General features: G+C 39.0%; 1 protein-coding gene across 2 annotated transcripts in view; it reads left to right on the plus strand.

Moving 5' to 3' along the window:
* The window catches only part of CFAP54 (cilia and flagella associated protein 54), a 300,842-nt gene that overhangs the window by 187,831 nt on the left and 91,402 nt on the right, over positions 1 to 21,609 (plus strand). For both annotated transcript variants that reach the window (XM_059934750.1, XM_059934751.1), the window contains 5 exons: positions 635 to 688; positions 5,445 to 5,652; positions 8,077 to 8,156; positions 9,756 to 9,925; positions 20,091 to 20,196. In XM_059934750.1, the coding sequence (XP_059790733.1) occupies positions 635 to 688; positions 5,445 to 5,652; positions 8,077 to 8,156; positions 9,756 to 9,925; positions 20,091 to 20,196 (618 nt within the window). The remainder of the gene's footprint in view (positions 1 to 634; positions 689 to 5,444; positions 5,653 to 8,076; positions 8,157 to 9,755; positions 9,926 to 20,090; positions 20,197 to 21,609) is intronic.

Here is a 21,609-nt window from a genome sequence, read left to right on the forward strand (position 1 = left end):
AGTGCTAATACGCAATGCTATTGAAAGTGCAGTAATCCTGGCATTTTCATACAACATGGGTGGAAGGTAGATTGAGCTATCCCTTTTCAATTTTCTCAATATAGTCTTATCTTATGACCCAGCACTTCTGCTTCCAGGAATCTATCCAAAGGTGATAATCAGAAATACCAGCAAAATAGTCACTAATATTATTTAAACCAGGGCTGAATGGTGGGGTGAGGATGAGAAGTGGTCTTCTTAGATGTCTAACAACAGGAAAGAGGTTAAGTTATTATGCTACATTCATAGGATAGAACGTTACTGAGCTATTAGACAAGGTTTACAAATAACTTAATGGTGTGGGAAAATAATTATGATGTAACATTTAGTGAAAAGGAATCCAAATACATATACAAAATTTTAAAATACATCAAAAAGAAATTGGTAGTAAAGACACCTAGATATTAACATTGACAACCTAAAGATGTTGATTTTTGCTTTCTTCTTTATACTATACTTGTCTTTTCTGACTAGAGCATGTATTACTTTTATAATAAAAATTATATTTAAGATAGTTTTAGAACACATTAACAGTTTCATCTAAAGGAGCACTCAATACTCTTGTTTCTAATGTTAACATTTTGTATATTGGCAGGTATTTCAATCATTTGACTCGGGAAAACCTCTTACTAGTAAAGAAAATATGCAGGTAAGGATAACGATATTTTATAAACATTGGATATTTAGTGTGGATAATTTTTGAGTCATTTCAATCTTTTTGGTATGTATAATCTTTGTTTTTGAATGTCTGCAGTGTAATATGCTTTTCTATATCTGGTAATGGAGTCTGATCTCCAAATATTGAGGCCAGAGATATGGTTGGACCCAAACTGATCTGATTTTCAGATGGAGCAAATATCAGTTACTGCTCCTCAATTTTCAATTGCACATGCATATTCAGTTTGCTTATCTAGCCATGCCAAGTATCTAATATCTATCTTAGTTACCTAGTAACTTTGATCATCAGTAAAGGATTTTGTGATAGCCCACCTGTTCAATACTGCTTTTACTCGGATCCATTGCCCCAGTCTGAGACTGCCTCTCAGCCAATGTATGGAAGGTTTTCTTTTTCAATTTTTTTGGGGGGTAATAATTGACATATAACATTGTGTAAGTTTAAGGTGTACAATGCATTGATTTGATACATTTATATATTACAGTATGATGACCATCCTAGCATTAGCTAAAGGAAGGTTTTCATATGACATTTTTATAAGCAGTTCCTCTGATTTCCCCACTATTTTTTACAGAGGACCAGACTGCCCATCCCAATAAGTTTATTCTTGTCATTAATGGAATGATTGGGTTTTAAACTTTTGGTGACCTAAAAGCATTTAAATTTTATCAAGTCATTTAAAAAAATCTTAGAGTCCCAGCAGTTTGTCCACTAGGAAGTGTTGGAGTGGAAGAGTGGTAGGGCAACCATTGTTACAGAGGGGCAAGGGGTTCACACAGGCAGGCGATGGTTAATGCATATAGACAGGTACACATAGTTTTTGGTTTTTTTAAATGCTCAGAAACAGCATTCTGTTTCACTAAGTAAAGTATTAATTTTTATGAAATAACTTTGAGAGACATTTCCTCAAAATTGCTTTATTATTTTCCTCCATAATTTTGATAGGAATTTATCTACCTTTTATTAAATGTAATCTTATTACTTTTCTATTATTGTTAATTTTATTCCACAAACTTCACTTCTAATTATGCTTCAGATGATTCATTGTTTTTGCCTTAAAATTTATTTTAATTTATAAGCAAGTTGCCTGGAATGAAAGAACTGGTATTAGGAAGATACAAATACATATTCATCTTTCATTTTAGTGTTCTGAGACCTTGGGATGCTTCGGAATATTTATTTCTTTCCAGTCATAAATGCCAGGGCATCCTAAAAACACTTCTTTTGGTTTTGGTTATAAAAGTGGTCTTGGGTATAAAAGGAATGTTTGTCTGATCTTTTTTTTTTTTTTTAAACAGAAAGAGACTGACAGTACTGTATAATGGAAAACCGAATTCTATTAGCTAATTAATTAAAACAGAACTGTTGGTCTGCTTAAGACGCTTCAGATAACACTTCATATTTTCTGTATAGAGGGAGAGGACGGAGTGTTGGATAGCATTACTAATTAATCTTCTTTTGATCCTCAAGAGTTTGTGTGTAATTGTCAGGGCTCATTAAATCACTGTTTGCTGTGGATAGAAAAGAGAAACCTTCTCCTACACACACCTCCCACCCCCAACCAGTCTGAAGTTTCTTTTCTAGATGGAGAATGTCAACCATTTCCTTAGTACGATCATTTGTTCCCAGGTCAGGCTCAGAGTTGCTCCACGTCTGGCTGTTTTGCAGGTATTGCTTTCCACCCTTTAGAAGGGCTTAAGGAAGGAGAACGAACAACAGCAACAGACCTCCCCACTGCGAGCATTGCCTCATACTCTCTCAGACAATGAGGTTTTTCTTTTTTTAGTTCACGTAAGGCAAATAATTTACCTTTTTGTTTTTTAGAATACATAGCCCCAGCATCTGCCTTTTATATTAATTCAACAAATATTTAATAAGAGCCTATTGCGTGCAAGGTACTCTTCTTGCACTGTCAGATAAATACATCAGTTAATCAACAAAACAAATTCTAAGCCCTCAGGGAGCTTATATTTTAGTGGGCAAGACTAGTAATAAACATATATATGTACACGTTATAAATGAGTCAATTATATAGTATGTTAGGAAGTGAACCATGCTGTAGGGGAAAATGAACCCAGCAGCTCATAAAGGGGATTGGGAGCATGGGGCTAGACTGGGGTTGTAATTTTGAATGGGACAGTCAGCTTAGTCCTCACTGAGATGACATTGGTGAACAGACCTGAAGCAGGTAGTGGTGCAAGTCCTATGAAATCTGGAGAAAGAATAATCTAAGAACAGGCTACAGTGAGTGCAAAGGCCCTGGGGCAGGATTGCCTAGCTTAGTGAGGGACATCTTGGCCAGTGTGGCTAGAGTTGTGTGAATGATGGGAGAGCAGTTGGAGACAAGGTCAGAGAGGTAACAGGGTAGATGGTGGTGGTGTGCTCAGATAGAGAAGGGCCTTGTAGGGCTTTTGTCACCTAGGCTCCTACTCTGAACAAAAGGAGGAGCCACTGGAGGGTTTAGGGCAGAGGTGTGGCCTGATCTACTTGTGTTTTAAAGGGATCACTTTAGCTAATCCATTGAGTCTACTGTGTGCCAGGTACTATCAATCAAACACATTAGTTAACCAATAATACAGACAGACTCTCAGTCCTCATAGAGCTTATACTGTGTGTGTGTGTGTCTGTGTGTGTGTGTTTGTGTGTTTGTGTGGGAGATTAGGAATACAGTTTTGGACATGTTGAGTTTGAGATGTCTGTTAGACATCCAAGTGGAAGAATTGAGTCAGAAGTTGATCATATGAGTCTTGAGTTAGAAGAGAAGTTGGAACTAGAGACAAAAACTTGGGATTTAATCAGCATTTAGATGAGATTAAAACCATGAGCCTGATTAAGATCATCGAAGGGGAGAGAATGAGGAGATGGAAGAGGATGGAGCCCTGGGACACTCCAATATTTAGAGGTATAGGAAAAGAGGAGGAACCAGCAAAGAAGATGGAAAAGGAATAGTGGATATAATAGGAAAGAAACCAAGGGAGTGTGGTGGCTTGAAAGCCAAGAGAAGAAGCATTTTTAGAAGAGGGAATGATTAGTAGTGTCAAATTTTGCTGAGAAATGTACTACCATAATTCACAAAGTCTTAAACATGCATTTTAAAAAACATTTAACAGCTCTGCAATCAGAATGCATTTTACAGTTGTGAGCATGTGAAAGTTTAATTGGCATATAAAATAATGGTGTCTTAGATTAAAGTAACATGGCATACGAAGGCTGAGAATTAACCATTAGATTTAGCCAAGTGTAGGCCATTGGTGACCTTGACCAAAGGGTTTCAATGTAAGGATGGAGTAGGTTTAAAAGCAAATGAAAGGAGAGAGATTGGAATATTGACAACCTTGTAGGTTGTTGCTGTTAGGGGAAGTGAGAATTAGGGTAGTAACTGGAGGAGGAAGTCAGGGTATAGAGAGTTTTTGGTTTTTAAAATGGCAGTGAAGACAGCATGGCTGTGTGCTGATGGGAATGTCTCTGTAGAAAGGGAACATTTTTTTAAATTGAAGTATAGCTGATTTATAATTTTGTGTTAATTTCTGCTGTACAGCAAAATGATTCAGTTATACATATGTATATATATACATTCTTTTTCATATTCTTTTACATTATGGTTTATCACAGGATACTGAATTTAGTTCTCTGTGCTATACAATAGGACTTTGTTGTTTATCCATTCCATATATAATAGTTTATGTCTGCTAACCCCAAACTCCCAGTGCATCCCTCCCCCACCTTCTCCCCATGGCAAACCACAAGTCTGTTCTCTGTGTCTGTGAGTCTGTTTCTGTTTCATAGGTAAGTTCATTTGTGTCATACTTTAGATTCCACATGTAAGTGATATCATATGGTATTTGTTAGAAAGGGAACACTTATGATGTAGGAGAGAATGGCTGAGTATACCAGTGGGGAAAGGACTGATGGCCTAAGTGGTGGCACCAGCCTTGGCAAGCAGGAAGGAAGGCAGGGCAGTGAGGCAGATGCTTGGGTAGGTGGGAGAGGTGGAGCTGTGAGGTCTGTGGACACTACTCTGACTGCTTCAGTTTTCTCATTTAAGTATAGGAAGCAAGGTTACTAGCTGGGAGGGGCATTGGGGCGAAAGTGTTAGAATTTAGAAACAAGAAGAGCATGAAATGGTTGTGTAGGAGGGAGCAAGAGTGAATGGACTGGGCAAATGTAGGATGATGACCAGGTGGCACTGAGGTTTGGTCAGGAACTTAAAGTGGTGCCACTTAGCATGATTGCCAAGGAAGTGTGCATGCAAGGGGGGGGACCAGGAAGTGGAGGGAGTCCTCAAGGTGGGGATTCTCATGATTGACACAGATTCTAAGTTGCGAAGGGGTTTGCTTATCCTCCCGTCCTTCCCCTTTTTGCCATCCTGCGAGCTCTAATTCACTCGAGCTAAAGCAGAGCGGCCAGCATGTATGGCTGATGAGCTTTTTCAGTTGCTCCGTTTTGATAAGGTGTCCCCTCCTCGCTGTCGGCACTGGGTTCGCTCTCCCTGTGTGGCAGGGCTGGCCTCATGGGGCAGGTAACCAACTGCTGGGAAATGGCAGGAGCCCTGTGGACCTGCTGGCATCGTTGTGACGCCTCTCTCAATGGACCTGCCGATTATGTTCCCTCATGTCTATCCCTGAATTCCTTCATCCTACACCAAATGAGGACTGCAGAAGGGGACTGAAGCTAATAATATCTGAAAACAGTATTTTACTACTTTGCCTTTTTTTAAAATTTTTTTTAGGCACTTGATGATTTAATAAACAAAGGCTTGCCTCTAATCCTGGTTACAGTCGGTCAGCAACATCTCTTAAATAAGTTTGCCTTTGTTAAAGCATACTTTTTAATAAATGTGGCTGCAACAATAAACTGTGTCCCAGAACATATAATGAAACCAGTCTGCCATGGACTTATTGATGAGAAAAACAGACCAAACCTACCAAACTTGAAAGGTAATCTTTTGTTCTATTTTTTTTGCTTATTTCTCTTTCTATTCCCTTTCCCCACCTATTCCCCACTCTACCCCCAATAATCCATATGAACATTCTAGTAGATACTCTTTCATGGTTTTCTCAGAGCTCACTTACTGACACACATATGTGCTTATGTCTAGGTACCTGCCTATCCATATCTACCAATATATCTGCATATTTGTCCACTTTTTTACATTATATACAGTTGACCCTTGAACAACACAGGTTTGAATTGCACAGGTCCGCTTATACACCAATATTTTTCAATAGTGAATATTACAGTACTGCACAATCTGTGGTTGGTTGAATCTGCAGGTGCTGAACTGTGGATACAGAGGACCGTCTATACCAAGCGCCAACTATAAATTATACATGGATTTTCACCTGCATGGAGGGTCAGTGTCCCTAACCCCCATGTTGATCAAGGGTCAGCTGCACATACAAAATAGGATTTGTCATTTATTTAAGAAATGATGTATTTTACATTTTTCTGCCTCTTGCATTTCTTATGTAAAAAACTTTGCTAAGCCACTCCAAGTCAGCTGCTTTGCTTTGGTCCCCTAAACTGACTGTGTGGCGTTTTATGCTGTGAACAGCCCATGGTTTATTCAACCATTCCCCTGTTGTGCCTTCACTTTGTTTCTAGGGAACAGTGCGGAAGTACTACGTATCCATGCTATAGTGTATATTTCTATAGGATAAGATACCCGTGGATGGGATTTATGGCCCGTATATACATTTATAAAACTATATACGTATTTTTCAAATGAGTTAATGTTGCCTTAAAGATAGTTGTTTTTTTGTTGTTTTTTTTTTACCACTAAGTATGATGTTAACTGTGAGTTTTTCATAGATGTCCTTTATCAGCTAGAAGAATTTCTCTTCTATTCCTAGGTTGTTGAGTGATTTTATCATGAAAAGGTGTTGGATTTTATTAAATGATTTTCCTGTGTCTATTAAGATGATTATATGGTTTTTGTTTTTTATTCTATCCATAGGCATGTATTATATTAGCTGATTTTTGCGTGTTTAACCAACCTTGCTTTCTTGGGATAAATCCCACTTGGTCGTCATATATAATTCTTTTTATATGTTGCTGGATTGTTTGCTAGGATTTTGTTGAAGATTTTTGCATGCATATTCATAAGATATATTGTGTAGTTTTCTTTTCTTACGGTGTCTTTGTCTAGTTTTGGTGTCAGGATAATATTGGCCTCTGTTTTAAAGTGTAAGTTTTATTATTATTCAGGTGTGGTGAGGGCAACAGATCAGGAGATGGCTGCCATTGAAAACAGAGTTTGTTATTTACAGCTCCCAAGAGGGAGGGGCATGCTACAACATGGGAGGACCACACAGGGGTGGGGGTCACTCAGGAGGCAGAGAGAGCAGGAGAAAGAGGTGGATCAACCTCTTGCCAGGATTTCTCATGTTCTGGTACTCATCCTAGCGTTCCTCCGTTTCTATCCTTGCCTGTCTCTCACTTTCGCTTAGGGGAGAAGACCTAGTCCCAGATCTTTCTTCTGGGCCCTCCCTCATACTCAGCTGACCCTCTAGCTCCAGAGTCTCCTAATTTAGGAGAAGAGCCAGGCAAATTGAAGTTGGAAGAAGGAAGGAAGTCAGGTGTGTTCAGTTCCATGTTATTCTGGACTCCCTCTTCCACTTGACAAACTTAGTCTCTTTAGGTGGGTAATTTGTGCATTAATTCCTCGTCAAATAATGACTTGTAGTTTTCCTCCCTCCTGTAGTCTAGAAGCCAGGCTTACTATAGCAGACAAAGTTTGTGATCTAAATTCTCTCAATGCTGCCTCACTCAGAATGAGGGCCAGCTTTGGATTGTGGGTAGGAATTTTGAGATATTTGAGGATTGTAGTTTGCGCTGTTCCAAATGGTCTCACTCTCTGCTCTTAGAGTGAGGGGCATGAACTGACACTTCCAAGGAGGTCTTGGAGCAAATCAGCAGAACTGACACTTCCAAGGAGATCTTATCGAGATATTATAAATATCTGGAAGACCCAAAAATATTGGGTTGGCCAAAAAATTCGTTCGGGATTTTCCTAACAGCTTACCAAAAACCTGAACGAACTTTCTGGCCAACCCAATTCTTTGAGGACCTTAAGGGGTCCTGGGATCCCAGGTGAGGAACCACTGTTTTATATCAGTAGCCGATAACTTGAACGGCATCACCAAGCACCCAAAAGATCCTTTCAGAATTTAAGAATCAGCCTCAGTCTTCTAATGTCTGATATTTAGGGACCATTTGATATAGCACTGTGTTTCTAATTATCATTGTGGTTGTTTTTTAAACATTAAAATTCCCAACTAATGATGAGTTTTGTAAATTAGAATTAATATTTAAGCTAACCACAGATATCCTTAGTTCTTCCAAAATGTTGTGTCTTATAGAGGTGTGTTTAAAGGATGAGGGAGGCTTACTTTGTCAGCTTACAAAAATGAAAGAGGACTTCGCACTTAGCACACTAAAGGTAAGTTTAAAAAAATTTTCAAATCATAGTGAATCCGTTACCAGAAAGCCCACTGTTAGGCCCTGGACAGGTCAACTTTCAGGACTGTGCTTACTCGCGTAGCTTTTCTTGCCTAAGCATGGGCTGGGGCCAGGGATGGGGTCTACTCCCCATGAGAAAAGCAGATGCCGAGAGGTGTCAGACTTTGACCTTTTAACTCGATTAAGTTGCTGCGGGAAATAAGATTTATTATCTGATGGGATTTGAGCATTCCATGCCCTGTTTGGTGTTTCCTAATAATAATAGTGATAACAACAGGAACAACAACAGTACCATTTATTCAGTGCTTACTACATGACAGGCACTTTGCATGATTATTTAATTCTCACAACTCTGTGATGTACATATTAATCATTCTTGAACTGTATTGTGCTGAACCATGAATAAACTGAGGCTTAGACAGTAAGAAATTCACTAATGCCATACAACTAATAAAATACAGATCACGTTCTTAACCATTATACTAAATTACCCTAGTCCTTATATAGTATTTACTGCTCTATACAAACAAGGTTTTAGAGACCTGTTCCTTGAAAGATTGGTTGGTCTCTTTCTTTTTTGCCATGTTGCTATTTAGTATTGCTATTGCTATTTAGTATCGATTGTCAACTGTAAAATCTCATTATCTTTACATTCCCAGTTAGGTGACCATAGTTTAATTTGAAATACAGTTGATCCTCATTATTCACAGATTCAGTATTTGCTAATTTGCTTATCTGCTAAAATTTAATTGTAACTCCCAAATCAGTACTCTTCGCTCTTTGGTGGTCATTTGGGGACAGGCACAGAGCATAGATAACTTTGAGTTGCCTGATATGCACATTCCCAGCTGAGTTGAACAAGGCAATGCTGACTTTTTCTTTCCACTTTCATACTATAAACAAGTGTCCTTTTCATTTATTGCCAAGCTTTTTGCATTTTTCTGGGGTCTTTTGTTCATCTTTTCACTATTTGAAATGGCCCCTAAAGCGTAGTGCTGAAGAGCTGTCTAGTAATCCTAAGTGCAAGGAGGCTGTGATGTGCCTTTTGGAGAAAATATGTGTGTTAGACAAGCTTCAATCAGGCATGAGTTGTAGAGTTATTGGCTGTGAGTTCAAGGTTAATGAATCTCCACTGTATATTCAATAACGTGTCTTTAAACATAAACACACGTTAAACAAGGTTATGTACTGATCAGCTGACAGAAATGTTGTGACCAGAGGCTCGTAGGAACCTATCCCTTTATTTCCCTAGGAGCAATGCTTCAGTATTCACTGACTTAGTGTTTGCAGCAACTTTCTAGAACACAGCTACTACGAATAAGCAAGTATGGGCATCGGCTGTGCATGCAATAAGGGGTTCACTGTCCTACACACTTACTCTTGCCATTACTTCCCTTTTCATTCCCTGTTGTCTTTCCTGTTCACTGAGCTCTCTTCTCTGATGATTTTGTTCAGATTTCTTTTTTGGTCTTCCATTCATTGTTACTTTTCAGTACATGAAAAATATTTGATGAATAAGAATGAGACGTGATGTGTATTATTTCTGAACTTGGGTGATTGTGTGTTGTTCTTTCTTTAGTCAGTTTTACTGACAGAAGCTGAAGACGGGCTCAGCTTCCTTGTGTCGGAGACGGAGCGTCCAGGCCGTAAGAACCTCTCTCAGAGTTCGGCTGGCGAGCTAGAGATCGTGGTGGAGGCCAGGCTGCAGCTGGCTGCGGTCGTCCTGCAGAGACACCGGGCAGCATACAGGCGAGTCTCTGCATCACAGGTTCTTCCTCACTCTCATTTGTTAAAATATACCTAAATTTTATGTAAGTTTTATAAATTCCTAGATTAATAGAGCAGACTTGCTTTTTATTATTCAGGAGAGTTTTCACACATCACTACATTTAAAACTATAATTCTCAACAAATTAATTGGTTTATTGAAGCACATAGCTAGGATGTTTTATGTGAAACATAAAGAAATTCACAGAGGGCTTCCCTGGTGGCGCAGTGGTTGAGAATCTGCCTGCCAATGCAGGGGACATGGGTTCGAGTCCTGGTCTGGGAAGATCCCACATGCCGCGGAGCAACTGGGCCCGTGAGCCACAATTACTGAGCCTGTGCGTCTGGAGCCTGTGCTCCGCAACAAGAGAGGCCGCGATGGTGAGAGGCCCGCGCACCACGATGAAGAGTGGCCCCTGCTTGCCGCAACTAGAGAAAGCCCTCGCACAGAAACGAAGACCCAACGCAGCCAAAAATAAATAAATAAAATTTTAAAAAAATTTAAAAAAAACAAAAAAAACCAAATTCACAGAGTTCTCCTTTTTAATTAATAATTTATTTTTAAAAGGCAGAACCTACATTCCTTATAGCTTTTTTACAAATAACACCTATGGAGTGTTTTCTCCCTAGACAACCAATAAAAATATTAAAAACAAGCTCTATTTTGAAAAAGTAACATCTGCTGAACTCTGCTGTGCTCAACCACTTAATTAACTATTGTAGGTGGCTCATTTTTAAAATGTGATGCAATTGCTAATGTCAGATCTTTCTTTTCATTTGTTCATTGATTCATTCATATATAGTGACCAGTATCTGCTAATTGCCTCACTGTTTGGCTCTGATCTAGACACCGAGGAGACAAAGATAAATAGAATATAGTTTCTGTATTCATAAGCTCATAGACATATAAACACTTGCATAGTTAAAAATACTTCTCAGTGATTTTTTTTTCAGTGATTTTTTAATATTGAATAATATAGAAATATACTTTCAAGAACTTCCCATATCATTTATGATAAACACCTCTGTCATGAGAACACTTTCAATAGTGATTCTTTGAATAATGAGCAAATTTCTTATCTTACCATTCATTAATTCATTCAAAAAGTAATTTGGGGGCACCTACGATATTCTAGGCATGGTCCTAAGTTCTGTATCCTAATACTGATATACACAGTATACACAAAATATATAAAAATATTGACAAAAATCCTACCCTCATGGAGTTTATATTCTAATAGATAATAAAACAGGCTGACAATAAACTGTAAACCTAACAAGTAAGTAAATTATATAGTGTGGCCAAAGATAAGTGTTATGGAGAATATGAGGAGTAGAGGCAGGGGGAGGAGGAGGGGTTATCCTGTTAAAACTGTGCAGTTGTAATAAAGAGAATGACTCCATTTAGATGTTGGTTAACTGACTGCTTTCAAGCTCCGCCACTCCCCCGTCTCCTCTGCCCCACACCTGGGCAAGCAGAGAAGAAAGCCTAGTTGCCCCCTCCTTTGGTGCTGGCGGGACATTTAAATCACACCGACCTGGCCCACACGTGGGAACCCTTACCCCAGCGCCACCCATTAACTACTATAAAGCCCAGCCAGTCTCCTTTCTCTTTTCTCTCAAGACATTTTCAACCTGTTTGGGTGGCTGCCCTGCTCTTCCTGGATAGTTTCACTATGGGAGTAATCAACCTTTTCACACTCTCTTGATGTGTGTGGCATCAACCTTGACATCTGAACCAAATTTTGGGTGGTCAGGGTAGGCTTTATTGATGAGGTGACATCTGAACAAATAAACATGGGGGCCCATGCAAATACCTGTAGATGGAGTGTTGCAGGCCATGGGAACATGCCTGATGCATGTTTGAGGGACAGCACAGGGTCTCTTGTGGCTAGAATGGAGCGAGCAAGAGTTTTAAGACAGATGTTCAAAGAGGTCATCCTTGATGGGGGAGGCAGATTATATAGGACCTTCTGGCTTCTGGCCAGGGTGAAGACTTCTGCTTTTACTCTGAGGGAAGTAAGGAGTCATTGTATTGTTTCAAGCAGAGGAATGACATCATCTGATTTTCACTTCAAAGGGATAACCCTGGTTGTTAGGTTGAGAATTGACTGTAAGAGGGAAAGGGTTTGAAAGCAGGGAGATCAGCTGGGGAAGCTGCTATAATAAGAAGAGAGATGTTAGTGGCTCTGACCAGGGCCGTAGCACTAGAGGTAGTGATAAGTCGGATTCTGGGTATATTTTGAAAGTAGAGCCATTAGAATTTGCTGATGGATTGGCTGTAGAGTGGTGAGAAAAAGAGAGGAGTTACAAAAGAAGTTGTCCCTAACCACAGTGGGGAAGATTGCGGCGGTGCAGCTTATTTAGGGGAAAGATCTGAAGTTAGATTTTGGACGCGTTTAGATTATGTCCCTTTGAGGTGCAATTGAAAATGTCAAATATTCTTGGAGTCTTTAGAATATAGATAGTATTTCAAGCCTTTATAATAATGGATGAGATTCCTTAGGGAATGTGAGTAGATGAAAGAAAGAGAAGGACCAAGGACTGAGTGTTGGGTTTGGTTGGAGACTGGGGAGAAAATGAGGAACCAGCAGAGGAGGCTGAGAAGAAATGACCAGTAAATATAAGAAAACCAAGAGATTATGAGATCCTGAAAGCCAAGTGAAGAAAGTGTATCAGGGAGAATGGAGTGATCAACTCTGCCAAAAGCTCCAGATAGATTGAAATGAGAATAGAGAATTGACCATTGGATGATTTAGCAACATGGAGGTCACTGGTGACCTTGACAGGAGTAATTTTAGAAGGCAGTGGGGGAAAGAGCATATTTAGAGTGGTTTTATGAGAAAATGGGAGGAGAGAAATTGGAGCCTGCAAGTAAAGATGATTCTTTTGAGGAGTTTTACAGTAAAGGGGAGTAGAGGAATAGGATGTCAGCAGCTGGTAGAAGTAGGGTCAAGACAAATTTTCTTGAGATGGGAGCAGCGATGATGTATTATATGCTAATGAAAGTGACCCAGTAGAGAGGGCAAATCTGATGCTCTGACGTAATTGGTAAATGGTAGGGTAGGATCCCAGTCCAGTCTTCTTTGTTTCTCTAATACACAATGAAACTGTCCCCTAGCTTGGGATTCCACAGTGGTCTCTGGGGACCAGCAAGGAAACTGCTGCCTGCCCTGGAGGGAAAAAGAGTAACCCAAGAGGAATCAGTTTCTTCAGATCAATGCTATTGGAAGTTGCGGGGTCCAAACTGGCACTGACAATGAAATGCAGAAACCCTGAGAAATTAACCTTGAAACTGATCCTGACATCACAGAGCTGGAGCAGAGGCAAAACCAAAACTGTCTCATAGAGATTACCTAGGAAATGCAGGACTCTCATGGAAAATAACTGCCGGTAAAGGTAGCACAGAGTCAAATATTATAAACCAAATGAAGAAAGAGCCACAAAAGAGAGTTAGCAGGCACAACAAATGGCAGCTTCACAGCCCAAGAAATAAACTGTTCAAAGATGTGAAGGATGGAAGAGAATGAGACAAGATAAAAAAGGAACAGATGAATTTAGAAAAAAAAAACTAAATAAAAATTTTAGAAATGAAAAATATAATTACTGAATGAAAAGAAGAAATGATCAAATTAGATGGAAACAAATTTTTTTTTTCTCTCCTTAACTTTCTCATTATACTAAAATTCTGTGTTTTAAGTTCTATGCATTAGATTCAGAATTTGGAAAGGGAGTTAATTTTTTAGATGGCCATTCTCTTTAAACAGGAGAAGCCCCCTTGTAGCCTTTGCAAAGGGGAAATCAATTCAGCAGAAATCCCCCTTTGCTTTTGCTTAGATTGGAAACAGACAGTTGTCTCATCAGTGGGAGCCTTGACTGAAGGCTATTCCATGATTAGCCACATCTAAATTTGATTTTATGCTAGAGACAGTATAGGTTTTGGGAAATTTAAAATTTCTGTGGTTTCTAAGCAGCGATGAAAGTCCATAAAGTCTGTTTGGAGCAGTGATTCTCCAAGTGTGGTCTTCAGACCTATGGGCCTTCCTGAAACTCAGGGAGGTCTGTAAGGTCAGAACTATTTTTATAGTAGTTTATAACATAGTAAACTATGTTTATAATAGTTTATAAAACTAAGAGGTTGCTTGCCTTTTTCACTGTGTTGTTATTTGCACTGATGCTGAAAAAGCAACAGTGGTAAAACTTCCGGTAGCTCACCATGAATCAAAGCAGTGACACCAAACCGAACTAGTAGTCATTCTGTTCTTCACTGCTGCACGCTTGCAATTAAAAAAAAAAAAGCCAGATTTACTTAAGAATGCCTTTGATGAAGCAGTAGAATCTGTTACATTTATAAATACCTATTCTTGAATGTAGTTTTAATATTCCGTGGGAATATATTAAGTGGGAAAGATACCTCAAGCACTTCTGCTGCCTATCACAATCTGATGGTTGTCTTGAGGAACAGCACACATGTGGATGAATTGAGAGCTGAACAAGCTGTTTTTTTCATGGAACAACATTTTTATTTGAAAAAACAACAGGCAAACCATGATTATGCAGACTTGGGTATTTGACAGGCATTCTGCTGAAAATGAGCAAAACGAACATGCCACTTCTAGGAAAACAACTAATAGTTTTTGTTGCCAATGATAAAATCTAAACTTTCATAGAAAAATTGGATTTTTGGAAAATTTGTATTTGCCATCATGAGCTTGACAGTTTTCTAATGCTTAATTTTTTTTGATGAGACTGGTGGTGATATTAATGAGCATCGTTTTTTAAAAATTGTGTAATGAAATGCTTCAACATTAAGGGGATCTGTTTAACCCAGGGAGCTAATGTTTTCCAAATGGCCAGTGCATGATGTTCCAAAATCCTGGTTAACAAGATAGACCGATAGATTTTCGTGTAACAGAGTAGGAAAAGTTCATCAGTGTATGGTAGTAGATTCCACATAGCAACAAACTTTTAAGAAACTATCATTTGTCACATGTTGCTATAGTATCAAGGAAGAATATTCACAATTATTTGAAGAGGCTCTTAAAATACTCCTCCCACGTTCAATAACTATCTGTGTGAGACCTAGTCTTCTTCATACGCTTCAACCAAAACATTATGTTACAACAGACTGAATATAGAAGCAGATATGAAAGTCTTCTATTAAGCAGATTTTCTCTTTTTAAGCCAGACGTTAAAGAGATTTGCAAAAATGCAAAAACAATGGAATCCTTCTCACTGTTTTTTTGTTTTTGAAAATATAGTTATTTTCCATAAAAATACATTATTTATATTAAATATAATGGGTTTATGATTTTTATTTTTAAATGAATTAATAAATGTTAATGAAGTTAAGCATTTCTCAGTTTAATTTCCAATATGGTAAATATTGATAGAGCTCTTTGGGGTTTCTTAAAAATTTTTAACGATGTAAATGGGTGCTGAGAGTAAAAAAACTTGAGACCCACTCCTTTAGAGTATTGTCACATTTGTAGCTATCTTTGAGAATACAATGGTAAAAAAAAAAAGAATACAATGGTAGTTGATTGATGGTTAAAATAGGCTTAGTATAATAATACACTGTTTTCCCCACTGAAGTTTGAAGACAGAAGGAACTTTTACTATACTGTTTCCTATAGAAATAAATGATTTGAATATACAATATATAAATGTATATTTAGAAAATGTTTATATATCTAACTATATATTCTATATATAATTATATGTATTGAATATATATGTGTATATATATATATGACTATATGACTATATGACTATATGATTTCCTATGGAGGCACATAGAACTCCTTTCTCCAAACTGTGTCCCAGAGAGGAATAGCAGCCCTAGAAAATATTTCTTGTCACTTACCTTCATTCTTTCCCCAGCTCTCTACATGTCTTATACCCTTTTAGTGTGGAGGATATGAGTGATTTTTTTTTTTTAAGGGAGAAAGAAGGAAATGAGAAACTACACATTACAAAATGGCACAGAAAGGAGTGTTGTAATAGAACTTTAATTTGAAGACCAGATAGATGTATGCAAATAATGTGCAAGTATACCAGAATTGCCCCGATTTTAAATCCATGGGCTTGGCCCTTGGGACAAAACCTGCAGAAACTTTGATGTTGCTGGCTTTTTGCAGCAGAGCTGTCACTTGGGGAAGCCTACTGTCAGGATGAATGAGTTTTAGTAGGTGAACTTTACCCTCCATGAGCTTCTGTCTGGGCGCTGCTGAGAGTGTTGGACAGTCCCTTTCCCAGATGCTGGTTAGCCTGACATTTCATGATACTTCTAATAAAATTATGTGTCAAGGAAATTGAAAGGCACATTCCCTAGGGTGACAGGTAGAGTGAGCCGCATAGATTTTATGAGAACAAACTGACCATTTTTGTCATGAATGTTAATAAGAAATAAATAGGATCAGAGTTATTCAAACTGTATTCTACTTCTTTCAGGGCTGCCTCTCTATTTCAGAATCCTGTCTTTTTTTTTTTTGAAGTGTTCCTTCCGATTCTCCTTTCTATTTAATATATCGTCTAAATGGAATAACATTTGAGCCTTTTTATTTTGTGTCAGAATGAAACCTCCTCCTGCTGGGATTTTGACTGTTTGTAGTGGGTAGTCCTCCTACACTTCCTGTCTTCCTAGTGCAGAGGAGGAAGTAGAAGTTTTCCATTGTGCAGCTAAGCAGTACCAGCTGGATTAGGACATACAGTATGCTTATATTTTATTCATTAAGTTTTGGGGTTAGCAAGATTCCAAACCTCATTTTCCTTGAAATCAGAATTTGGGCTTCAGGTCAGAAGAGTGGGATGGGCATCGTTTTTTCCTTTCAGGGCCCTCCAGTTGTCATCCTGTGCTAACCTCGGAAGCTACTCAGTAAACGAGGTGCCTTAGAAACATGTATGTATCCTTCAGGGAGGAAAGGTGTGGGGGAAAAGAGATTCCGTACCTGGACACACACCTCATCAGCATGAGGTTTTTTGTTGCTGTTTTCTTGCTTCCTTGTTTAGTTTTATTAAAAAAAAAAAAAAAAAACTAGTAAGTTTAGATAATCACAAACCATACTTTAGAAATTATTCTACAAGTATCTAAAGCATTTTAAGGACTCAGTAAAATCTTCGGAGATTGAAATTCAATAATGGCTGAAAGGTTTTGATGCTGGTTAACAACTTAGAAAAAAAATCAATTTAGTCCCTGCATATTCCCTGTCCAACTTTATATACTAATAATGGTAACGGCTACGATGCATTGAGAGCCGTCTATTGGCCAAGCACTCCTCTTTGTTAAGAATACCCTGCTCTCAATAGAATGTGTCAACTCCGTGAGGCCAGGGACTGTATCCATAGCCCCTAGATTTGTTCCTGGCCAATAGCAGGTGCTCAGTACATATTTCTGAGCAAATGAAAGACTAAATACCTTATTTAATATCCTTATAATAATCCCGTTTCATGAAGTCTGCTAAGTAGAATGCAAGGCAAAAGGCATTAAACTGGACAAAGAGGGCCTTTTATATTGTAAAAGGTGCAGTCGACAATAACCATATGCTAATACAAATGTGGCAACGAGTAACACTGTGCCAGTATAAACAAAGCCGAAGCTTGTTAGAACTGTGAAAAGAAAGGGGCCGCATTGTAGCTTAATGATTAAGGGTGCTGCAGGCTCAGGGGCCAGTGGCCTGGGCTCTGATCCTACCTCCTCTTGCTAGCTGAGTCACCTTAGGCAAGTCACGTAACATTTGTGGGCCTCAGTTAACTTATCTATAAAATAGGGATGATAATAGTACTTACCTTGTAGGTTTGTGGTACGGATTAAGTGAATTAATTCACAATAAGCATTTAACACAGCCCCTGAGAGGTGGTGAGTACAGTAAATACCAGTTATCATTTTTTTAAAATAAAGGTTGAGGGGAAAAAAGAGAGAGAAAATATCTTTCAATACAATGTGTAGACACATACAAAAAAGGCTTTAAAAATGTAATTAAGAGTTGAGCATATGTACATACTCTGGGAGCCTACACACAGAGACTACCTTCTTACAAGCATCCTTGGACCCAGATGAATCTGGTCATCTTCTTGGCTAGAAACCTCACTAACTGACCCAAAGGAGGTGGTGTATTGACCATAATCCAGGGATGCGGGAGGCTTCTGGAACAGTACAGCGGAAGTGTCGTGATCTGATTTACATCCTGAAGAGAGATCACTATGGTCTCTTCGTAGAGACCAGGACTCCAGGGGCTGGCCAGCAAGCTCCCGTGGATGTCTGGAGATGTTGGTGGTTTGGATGAAGGCGTTAGCAGTGGACGAGGTGCGGAGGCGAGGAGCTGCTGGCTAGTATCCAGATCTTGAAGTTGAAGCTGACAGAGCTTGTTGATGGATTGAACAGAGAGTGTGAGGCAGAGGGGCGGCGGTGATGATACTGGGCCCTCTATCTGGGTTAGAGGACAGGGCAGAGGAGTAGGTTTGGTGGAGGAGGTGGAAGGAAGAGGCTCTGCTTTTAACCTATCCTAGTTTCCTGCCACAACATAGTACCCAAGACTGGGTGGCTTGAAACAACAGAATGTTATTGTCTCACAGTTCTGGAGGCTGAAAGTCCAAAATCAAGGTGTCGGCAGGACCCTGCTCTTTTTTTAAAAAATTAATTAATTTATTTATTTATGGCTATGTTGGGTCTTCGTTTCTGTGCGAGGGCTTTCTCTAGTTGCGGCAAGCAGGGGCCACTCTTCATCGCGGTGCGCGGGCCTCTCATTATCGCGGCCTCTCTTGTTGCGGAGCACAGGCTCCAGCCGCACAGTCTCAGTAATTGTGGCTCACGGGCCCAGTTGCTCCGCAGCATGTGGGATCTTCCCAGACCAGGGCTCGAACCCATGTCCCCTGCATTGGCAGGCAGATTCTCAACCACTGCGCCACCAGGGAAGCCCCCAGGACCCTGCTCTTTTTGACAGCCCTAGGGGGAGCCCTTCCTTGCCTCTTGTAGCTTCTGGTGTTTGCCAGCCATCGTTGCTGTTCCTCGGCATGTAAATGCATCACTCCAGCCACAGGCTGTCTTCTCTCTGCGTGTCTTCACATCATATTCCCTCTGTGCATATCTGTCTCTCTGTCCAAGTTTCCCCCTTTTATAGGGACACCAGTTATATTGGATTAGGGTCCACCCTAAATGACCTTATTTTAACTTGTTTACCTCTGTAAAGACTCTATTTCCAAATAAGGATGGATGCTGAGCACTGAGGGTTAGGACCTCAACACAGTTTAACCCATAACACCTCTTAAATGTGATTGTTATTCACTCTTCAAGTGGAGATATCAAGTGGGGCATTAGATAAATGGATACATTGTCCGTTCGGCTTTCACTCAGTCTTTCTGTGTTATGAAGTAGCACTGCAATAAGCATCGTCAGGTACACAGATTATTCTGTATTTTGAATTTTGTTTTGGAATAGATTTTCAAATGAAGAAGCCTGTTAACATATATTATTAAAATATTTTGAAAAAGTGTGACATCAATTATACATTTATCATTCTACAGGGAAGGAGGATGTGATGGTTTAAAGTGAAGAAAAATTTACATCCCGAACAACAGGAAGTGAGGAGAATTACTATCTCCTGGCTTCTATTTTCTGCATTAAGTACCTTTCCCTCCTGGCACTGCTAGATACTGATTGAGCAGTAATTTTTCTTAAGAGTTTCCAAGTGCATAGCATTAAGCAGAACAGTTTTATAATGTCAAAAAACTGGAGAACCACATCCTGATGTATGTAAAATACATGTGTGCTCATTTTATTAATGAGATTGTCAGTAAATTTTGTTTTAGATCTTGGAAACATTCATTCATTTATTCTTTCATTCACTCACTTTCATTTAAAAATATTTTTTAGCTCCTATTATGTCCAAGCTACTAGATGCTGGGTGTCAGCAGGGGATAAGATAAATTAGCTGAGACAAACACAGAGCAATTTTACAGGCAAATAAATGCTGTAAGTATCACCTACGGTAAAGGCCAGGGTGCTATTAGAGCACGTAGAAGGGGCACCTAACAGTTTTGGGGGTGGGTGGGAGTATGGGAGGTTTTTTTGGAGGAAGAGACTTAGGAAATAACATATAAATGCCACGAGTGTAATACTAATAACATTTAAAACATATTCTCTATTTTAGTGCTGCGATAGTATTTTCCACACTTAAACTTCTCCAGGATTCAAAACTTTTTAAAAAGAAGGTAGTAGAAGATGACACAGAGAATTCCATCTCTCCAGGAGATTATGTATGTATGAATTTAATGTTTATCCTGATAACACTTTTATGGAATAATTATTGGCATGCTAGGAAATTGTATAACTATTTGAATGAAACAAAGGGGTAAAGAAGAAAAAAACATTGAATTTAGAGTAAAAAGATCTGTGTTTAAGCCCCGCTGATGCTATTTATTAGCTGGTATACCTTGGGCAAATTCCTTAAAATTTTTTAAAATTATGTAATCTCATTTGGGAATTGATGGGATTGGATGTAATAGTGACTGAAGTCCCACCAGATGTATCATTCTTGTATTCTAGATCTGATGTCACTAGTAAATAAAGTTGTTTCGCATGACTTGTTCTTCATTCACTTTTGACTTTATTTCTTCTTTAGCATTACCAGTGTGACACCTATGCTGTTTCCTACCTTGTGCTATTTCCTACCTGTGCTATTTCCTACCTTGTGCTAATAGTATCTTGTGCTATTTCCTTCTCATAGTTAAATTCTTCTGCGTTTAAGCCCTCAAGTCTATTTGACAAATGGTGTCACACGTTCTTTGAAATTTCATTGGATTTTGATTAGACCAAGTAATTTAATAACAACAGGGTTGTTTAGTATTAAAATATAAAGATTCAGCACATAGAATCCTTGCTCATTTTAAAATAAATAAAATAAAGCTTAAGCTTTACTAATAAAATTGCTACTATCTAATGTCATTACAAAAAAGTAAAACTAATTGACTCATTTCTTACCACAGTAAAAGCAGTATAAAGGCTAAAAAGGATTCTGATTCTGAAAATTTACTTAGAACAATGCTTGTTACTTGGGGGTATTTTGCTTCCCAGGGGACATTTGCAGTGCCTGGAAACATTTTGGTTGTTATAACTAGAGGGAGTGCTAATGGCATCTACTGAGTAGAGGCCAGGGATGTTGCTAAACATCCTGTAACACACAGGACATTTCCCTCGCAACAATAACCTGGCCCAGAATGTCAGTCATGCTGAGGTCGAGAGACCCTGATTTAGATTAAGCATGACTTGGCTTTTCAATAATAACAGGAATGTAGGCAGAGATTAAGGTATGTTGATGGGTATTTTTTCTGTATTTCTAATCTAAACACTAGACCCCTCGAGTACGTGGTGTGCCCATTCTAATCACCATCCTGTCTCGGGCTCTCCGTTCACTTCTTACTCTGGTTCAGGAGCAGCTCACCCTCCTCCTCTGCTCCTCACCTGTCTGTCACATTCCAGCCCCTGTCAAGTCCAGGTTACAGCTCCTTGATAGCAGGTGTTGCCGATTGGTTGGAGATGCTGTCAGAGATGTGTAGCAGGAAATTCCTAGAACAAATGGGCGTTGTTCTAGATGAAGTGCCTCAGATTCATTGCTCCCTGGAAATTTCCTTTGTCACCTCCCTCCCAGTAGCTCGGAACACTGGCCACTC

Source organism: Balaenoptera ricei, chromosome 10, assembly GCF_028023285.1.
Source record: "Balaenoptera ricei isolate mBalRic1 chromosome 10, mBalRic1.hap2, whole genome shotgun sequence".
Taxonomy (NCBI): Eukaryota; Metazoa; Chordata; class Mammalia; order Artiodactyla; family Balaenopteridae; genus Balaenoptera; species Balaenoptera ricei.